The 8558-nt window shown below is 49.7% G+C and overlaps 1 protein-coding gene across 1 annotated transcript in view; it reads right to left on the bottom strand.

Annotated features, from left to right (window-relative positions):
- The window catches only part of NXN (nucleoredoxin), a 45837-nt gene extending 41273 nt beyond the window's left edge, over positions 1-4564 (bottom strand). The window contains exon 1 of the mRNA XM_062507203.1: positions 4247-4564. Coding sequence (XP_062363187.1) covers positions 4247-4564 — 318 coding nt within the window. The remainder of the gene's footprint in view (positions 1-4246) is intronic.
- Between the last annotated feature and the right edge of the window lie 3994 nt (positions 4565-8558).

Consider the following 8558-nt stretch of genomic DNA (forward strand, 5'->3'; position numbering starts at 1 on the left):
CCCCAGAAATATAAAGTCAGGAATACAGCTGAAAGTGATTACTTAGATATTTTTATATGATGACATTCAAAAGCTGCTTCAAGTGATTTACAAAATCTTCTGTAAGACAAATCCCACATCTGTGCTGACCACTTGCCTCCCAGATCTCAGCAGATGGCAATTTCAAACAGAAAAGTTCTGAGTCCCTGAAAATCAGGGTGTATCTTAAACCGTAATCAAGGGTTTGAAGATTTTTTTCACCCACAAAAAAAAAATTGTGGACACTCTAATTTAATGACATTTTTATCTTCTCCCCACCATTTCTTGTACAAAGTCTACCTACAAAATTAGTACCTGATTTCTTATTAGGAGAGGCTCCCATACCAGATGATCTTTTCAGACAAAGGGAAAACACTCTGTCCCAACCAAAGGGAATTTACCAGTGTGAGCAAAGGGAGATCCTCAAATTATTTTCAGATACTTGACTGAATAACCACAGAAAAACAATCAACATGTTTTGCATTTATTTAAATCCAGAACAGAAGCATCTCAGCCTTCCCAAGAAGAATCTGCAGAACACTCAACCAGATGCATAAATAGAGCAGAAAAACACAAAAGAGGCAAAGCACAGCTCCACCACCACTGCAGCACTGTATGGATGCACCAAGGAAGCGTCAGGAGAAAATTCAAGAATGAGGAATGAGGAAGGCGACTGGGCCAAGAAAGTAACAAGTAAAAACAAAAGCAAAGGCAAATAAACAACAGTGAGAGATAAACTGCTGCTCTCTCACTGTACAGATTTTTCCCCCTCCAGCACCCCAACTCTCCTTTCTCCCACTCCTATGCGGAGCCATGTGAGAGGATCTACTCAGTGCAGAATGTGGATGATTTATCATTTATTAGTGGAGATGAGCAAGATGTCCCACAGCAAGACAGCATTACTCCAAAAGCCTGTGTGCCATAAAGACTTGAAAAGAACCAAATTTCACTCCAAGTGTAGGTGGACTCTGCAGCAGGGATGGTGTGGAGCTCACCAGGAAAAGTCTGGGATCCTTCCGACAGCAGGAAGGGAGATGTCCCATTGTGGGTGCTGGGGGACATCAGGGCATGTAGGCAGATGGGGGCTGTTTACACTAGTGAGGCTCTCAGCAGCAATCAGGATACTAAAGCTGTTATTAAATCAACCCTCCAGAACTCGAGCAGATGTCCGTGCAAACAGACAACAACGGGGTGACATTAAACCAAAACCGCGACCGAAACGAAGACACGGAGCAACATCTTCTCCCCACTGCTCTGCTCAGCCAGGCCAGGCATTATCAGGAGACAAATCAATTACCAAAAGCTACCTGTGGCTGCCCAAATCCGGGGCTGAACAACTTAACTGAGGAACATGCACCACGAGTTAAAGGCCTGCAATCTCATTTGGCACGTTCTGGTTTTGTCCTTGAAACAAACCCACCCAATAATAGGTCTGGCTGTGGCTCAGACAGAGGCATAATGCCATCCTCATTAATCAAAGGCTTTCCCCACGACCAGATGTTTGCTGACTTGTACTGCTTTCTTTTATTACTGGTTTGGAGGTAAAAATTGCTGTGTGCTGAAGTTACTCCAATTGAACTGGATGTCCCTGGTAACTTCACCCCAGCATTACTGAGTTACCGAGGCATTCAACAAAGAGTGGCTGTTTGCTTTTACAATTCCATCTATTTTCCCCAATAACCATCAGAGTAAGGTGTTAATTTACTTTTAGGACTGTGGGAATTGTACTGCAAACCCAGAAAAGAGCCTGGGTTTTAAGATCTATCAACGTTTCGTGCCCAGAGTTTGGAAGAAGGAAAGATGTAGAAAAATGCAGAGTACACCAGAGAAGGGCAATGATAGATAGACCTTGAAAGTTGTATTTTTCAATAACACTGAGCAACAAAAACAATGCTTTTATACAGGATAGGAAGCCATCATCTCTCTACAAAGCTTTCATGACCTCAGTAGATAAAGTAACTGACCCACAAAGGGAAGAGTTGGCTAGAAAAGATTTCTGGAGGCCTTTGAGCGTGGGCATCACCCCCTCTGGACCCTGCTGGGCAGAGCTTCTCCCAAACAAGCCCTGAAACCTGCAAGGATGGGGAGCTGAGTGCCCAAGGACAGAGCTCTCAGTGTTCTCACCTCTCTTGCTGTCTCTGCCCTGCATCTATAATATCCCTTTCTTCCCATAAATCTCTATAATTCGCTGGGGTTTAGGAGTATCCCTGAGTGCAAAGGAACCATAACTCAAAAGCACTGCCTACATTCCTCTAATGCTTTTGTTTTAAAACAAATTAAGCCCATGAGGTACTGAACATATGCTCGATATCCCCAGCTCTCGTTGGCATGTTTTTGAAAAATAGAAAGTTTGTGCTTTTCTGGGGAGCCAGGTCATTAACCCGACTATTTAAAAAATCAGCCTATTATACAAGGAAACTTCTAACTGCCTGAGCTACAGGTTATAAATCTCCTGTTTAGAAATCTGATATCCTGACATAATTGCCCTTACAACTTACAAATAGGTTCTCTGTTATCCGTAGATTAAGCTTCCTCCAAAGCCACATCACATCTGCTTAGTTTTGAAAATATACAGCACGAGCTTCAATTACTTTACACTCCACACAAAAATAATCCTGAATTTAACTCGGGGCTTCTTGGAATAAGAGTTTAAGACCCCATAATCTTTTTATTTCATGTTTTCTTGCAATCTAATAGATGGAAGCGTTGGCCAGCATGTAAAATTAATGCCACCTTCCACTTCTACGATTTCCCAACCATTTAACTACATTGCAGTGGAATTTTTAAAGCAAATATGGCAAGCAGAAGTCCCACCATCTAAATAATCTGAAATGTTCTGTAGGGAAATGGTCAGCTAGTAATTGGAACCACAGTGTTTTCACATCCCCATAGGAAGAGGGTTTGGTTTAAAGGAAACCTGAGTTAAACTGTACTTTCTCTGAAGGATGAAGCTTCTCTTGCAGCTCCTCTGATTAATGAAACTCCTCAGATCTTGACCACTTGAATGAGCTCCCAGTTAGAAATGTCTGGACTTCAAAGGGACAAACTGGGGGCCTTGGGCAGCATTATCATCCAGGTGCACAGCATTAAATACGTGACAGTTTTTGCAGAACTGGGGGCTTAGTGACAAAAAGCGACAACAAACGAGGGGAAAAAAGGCAAATCCGTGTTTCAAAGCTACATTTCTTCTTAGCAGCAGGGACATCACACGGCACTGCCAGACAACAGCCAACTTTTCCTTAAACAATTCCTTTACCTAAGGAACAGAGCAGGGCTCAGAGACCCATCCTAGAAGATGTCATCCCTCTCATCCCAACACAGCCTCGCGGTGTCCGGACACAAGGGATGCCCGAGGGGGCTCAGCCACCTCCGGCCCTGCAGGTACCAGCGTTATCCCAATCCCAACCAAAGCTGAGCCACAGTCTGCCCGCTGCTTCCACCACGAGCCAGAAAGATGTTTAGAAATGGCACTGTGGGGCACCATCTTTTCAGTTCTTACTCAATTACTTCCAGAGATTAGATTTGTAAGGAGGATTATTTTTTCTTTCTCTTTTAAGCGTTGCAAGCTCGTTGGGAAGCGGAGGCTCAGCCTGTGCCTTCCTTTTCCTCACAGCCTGCCGCGTCCGGGTCTTAGCGTGTCTTTCTGCCCATTATCTTTCAGATTAAACTCCACGGACGAAAGGCTGTAACTTGTGGAGAGTATCGAACACACCAAACGAGAGGAACAAACCTCATCCCACAAACTGGCCGAGCAGCTTCGCCAGCAGCTCCCAGCCGAGCCGGGCTCGCTCGCTCCTCAACCACCGCGTGTCCTCCCACGGTTGGCGGAGACCACGGCTCCTTTCTGCGCCCAAACCCACGCAGGAGCCCACGGGCACCGCGTCCGCTGCCCACACCACGGTCTGGTTTCCTCGGGCGCCCACCTGAGCGACGCCGTGCCCGTGTCTGGGCTCGGAGGAGCTGCTCCCCTCACACCTCACATGCAGCCCCGCTCTTCGGCGGGGTCATCCAGCGCCGGCACCGACCACGCTGCCCAGCGCAGGGCTCCCCTCCCGCGGGGCTCCCCCGGTGCCGCAGGAATCCCGTCACCCCGCGGGACGGCAGCCGCCACCTCCCCGCTGCTCTCCCGGGAACTTTCTGGAAGGCGCCCGGCCCCGGCCGAGCCCCGCGGCCCCCAGACAAAGCCCGGGGCGCGCCCCGTCGCCCCCCGCCCGGCCGCGGGTCTCACCTTGCGGTGCTTGTCGGCGAAGGGCAGCGCCAGCCAGGGCATGGCCCGCACCGCCTCCTGCCACTGCTGCTGCTCCTGCTCCGCCGACACGAAGACGATCTCGAGGCGCTGCCCGCCGGCCGCCGCCGCCTCCCCCCTAAAGCGCCCGTAGAAGGCGGCCAGGCTGGCGCCGAGCTGCGCGCAGGGGCCGCCGAGGCTGCACCCGAAGTAGAGCCCCACCAACGAGACCCCTCGGGCGGCCAGCGCCGACACGGCCACCTCTTCGCCGTCGGCGGCCACCAGCACCTCTCCCAGCACGTCGGTGAGCGCGCCCGCCATCCCGCTCCGCTCCCGCTCCGCTCCGCGCCCGCCGGCCGCGCACGCCCCGCCCCGCCCCGCCCCGGCAGGGGGCGCTGTCGCACCGCGCGGCCCCGCGCCCGCCCCCGCCTCGGGCAGCGCCGCCCCGGCCCGGCCCCCCCCACGCCCTCAGAGCCCGGGCCCGGGGCAGAGCGCGGGGCGGCCGCGCTGCGGGGTAAGGAGGTTCCCTGCGGCACGGCACGGCTCGGTACGGTGACGGGGAGGGGTTCTACCCTGAGAGGGTGAAGCGCTGGCGAAACTTGCTCGGAGAAGATGTGCGCGTCTCGTCCCTGGTGTGACCAAGGGCAGGTTGGATGCGGCTCTGAGCAACCTGCTGCGGTGGAAGGTCTGCCGGCCCGTGGAAGGCCTGCGGTCGCACACACAGGTTCACGCAGGACCAGCTAGGATGAGAGGAGACCTGGGAGGCGGCGAGTCCGAGCTGTGACAGAACACCGCCTTGTCGCCCAGACCGTGGTGCTGAGTGCCACATCCAGCCTTTCCTTAAACACCTCCCGGAATGGGGACTCCACCGCCTCCCGGGCAACCCCTTCCGATCACTTTTGCTGTGAAGAAGTTCCTAATAGCCAGCCTAAACTTCCCTTGGTGCAGTTTAAGACTGTCCTCTTGCCCTGTCGCTGTTCCCTGGGAGAAGATGCTGATCCTCACCTGGCTGCAACCTCCTTTCAGGGAGTTGGAGAGAATTATGAGGTCACCCCTGAGCCTCCTTTTCTCCAGCCGAAACACCCCCAACTCCCTCAGCCAGGACTCCTTCCAAAAGGTCCCTTCCAACCTATTCTGTGACTTCCCGCTGGTCCCATGAAAGTAGATCCAGCCTCTCCAAAGCCCACAGATTTGTTCCCTTCTTTGTTTCCAAAATCTAACATAAATACATATTTACTTCTATCAAATGCAGGCAGAAAAACCTCAAAGCCGATCCAGAAGCATAAGCATAAATTGGGCTGCATTGAGTTACACTGTCTGCCTGGCTGGGATACAGAAAGGAAACAAAGCAGAGACAGTGACATGCAAACCAGGCTGAAAATGTATTTGCTCTTTTTAATCAAAGTCTGCAATCTGCAAGCCTGCAGAATTCACTGCAGGATCCTCACTTGCTCCTGACTGATGTCCGTGTGTCTATGCTGCAGAAGAGACCAAAAACAGCACACTGAAATCTTACTATCTGCAGTAAACACCTTTATTTTTACAACTCTTCCTTATCTGGCTTCTCATTACTGTTGTTGCTTTCAATTTTATTTAAAATTGTTGTGCAGCATCCAGAGCCATTAGGGGATGCTTTATAAATACAATTAATTATTATTATTATTACGGCTTTACAATCTCTCTTTTCTCTTGCCAAGACCTGCTCCCTAGAGGTGGTTCAAAGCAGGAGAAGTTTTGTCTTGTTTTTATTTGTCCTGCCTTATCTGCCTTAATTAACTCTCTGAGTTCTTCGGGGCAGGAAAGCTGTTTTTTAAGTCTGCAACCCTGAACTCAACCAACTCATGCAGCAAGATAAATATTCTGCTGTAAAAATAATATTTATGGCTGCAGTTAATATGTGTGGCCCTGCTTTTAGTGGAAAAATCAGGAGGAAGATGCTCTGAAATACAGAACAAGTCAAAAGCATTTGTCTCTTAAGAAACAATAAAATAAAATGAGGAAACGACTGTTCTTAATGAAAAAAAAAATCACAAGGTGAGGTGTGACTGAACCGAAGTTACACCATGAGAGAGCTTAAAATGTGGTGGGTGAGTATTTGTCCAGGTGCTGTTCTGCAGCAGAATCACAGATTCAGGATGCCCATTTGAGAACCAGCTTGAGACACTGGAATTAAAGAGTCAGGACAGCATCCCAAGGGTTTTAATAAGCAGTTTCTTGTCTGTACAGAGCCAGTTCCTATCTGCATTTTTCTAACTCCTACTTATTTTTTTATAGGTGCTGGATTTGTTGGTTTTTTGTTTTTTTTTTTTTTTTTAATATATTACACCCGGGTTGACTAGTACACACTATACTTTTCAGTGAAGTATTTAGCAAGTATTATTTTTTTTTTTCCAAAAAATATATTTGGCAAATGTTTTGCACACCTTGGAATTTCCCCGTAATAGACACCCGGTGCTTATTAGGGTCTTGAAAAATACAAACACTGACGAAATGAAGCAGGGTTAAAAGCTCCCAGCCCGAGAAGCGGAGACGAGAACGGCTGGAAAAAGGGATCCGTGTGTGTCCCCCACCCGCCTCCTACCAGTTCGCTCCCGGTGCTGCGGGAGTGCCTGGAGGGACCTCGGAGCCGCGGGGCTCCGGTGCCATCTGCCGGGAACACCGAGCACGGCAAGCGGGGACCGGCACCGGGCAGCGAAGGCTCAAAGGGAACTTATGGCCCTCCACAACTCCCTGGAGTGAGATTCTAGCCGGGTGTGGGTCAGTCTGTCGTCGCAGGTAACAACAGGTTGGATATTCGGGAAAGATTCTTCAGCAAAAGGGTGGTCGAGCCCTAGAAGAGGCTGCCAGGGTAGTTAGTGGTGGAGTCATCGTCCGTGGAAATGTTCAAAAACCATCTGGATGTGGCACTTAAACAGCAGAGTTACCCTAAATTACCCACTTATTGCTCTGATCATCCGATTCTATGGCATGACACTCACAGTAAAACTAATTTGATTGCAAAAGGCTCTTCAAGATTTTAGTTCAGCTACATTCTGAATTCCACGTTGCACTGAGGGCAGTGAATTTCCCACAGTATGTGGAGATCAGCCAGCAGCAAAGGAAAGTTTCTTATTTCCTAAAGGAAAGGGACACACTTCAAACATTTCAGTATTTAACATGAATCCGTTGTGTCCTGACATTCTCCTTACTGGGCCGCTCTTAATCACGAGTACATTTGTGGGGTGTATTTTAGCAGCAAGATGCTGGCTGTGTTTCAGATTATGGACATCCATATCCAGAGAAAGCCCAGGGTAGCCATCCTGCTGGGAATCTACAGGGAAAACAAGGGCTAATTCTGCTCTGCACATGATGCAAGTCAACTGCAATCCTTCTCTCAGATTTTTCCTTCTGGAGACATATCAGCATCACTGGGAACCACACAGTGTCCCAGCTGCCAGAACCAGCTCCAGCAGGACAGGCCATCTGCCTGCTCCTGCTGGATTGTGGCTGGTCACACATTAACTACTTTAAACGGTCCTGTGTTAAGGTATCAGCCTCCCAAAATGCTGCTACAGATTCACTGGAGGTCTAAAACAACCGCGTGGAATTTGACCCTCCAAATTCCTCGAGCTGATGTTGCAATCCTGTTAATATCCGCATTGCTGAGGGTAGCTGGTGGTACCTTTAACCCTCCTCATCCTCTGTGCCTCCTGAAGATGAGTCCTGCTGAATCCCATCGGGCAGCTGGCAAGGTCCTTGTCCCTGCCACAGAGGCAGTGCCAGGTCTGTTGTACCAGTGATGAGGAAGGTCTCAGGGCACCCCTGCTCATCCAGCCAGGTCCTGGGGTGCCCCTTCTGCCACTTCCCAGCAGGACTGGGAATCCACGTGTAACCACGGAAACACAAAACAGCGCTTCTGAAAGCAACCAGAATTTCAAACAACACCAGCAAAACGCAAGGAAAGTGATTTCAGTCACAGCCCTTCTGTGTGTGTTTGGTTCTCTGGGGCCTAGTCCAGGACCTGGCTCCTGGGACTAGGAAGGAACTTTTCTCCCCAGGCTTGTAAAGGTGGGCCTTTTTATTTTCAAAGTCCTTTCCCCCCAGGTTTCTGCCCGATTCTCTCCCAGCTCTTCACCAGACCAGGGTATTGATCTCAGCAGGGTCACCAGCAAACTTCAAAGGGACTCACACTTGCACTGCTCGTTTAGGACCATGAATAGCACCATCTCAGCCTTATCATTTCCCCTCTGCCTCCACGGGAGATAAGGGGACGGCAGGAACCCTCAGGCCACCTCACAGCCAGGCTGGTGACAGTCACACCACAGCCAGTTATCAC

The sequence above is a fragment of the Cinclus cinclus genome, chromosome 22, assembly GCF_963662255.1.
Source record: "Cinclus cinclus chromosome 22, bCinCin1.1, whole genome shotgun sequence".
Taxonomy (NCBI): domain Eukaryota; kingdom Metazoa; phylum Chordata; class Aves; order Passeriformes; family Cinclidae; genus Cinclus; species Cinclus cinclus.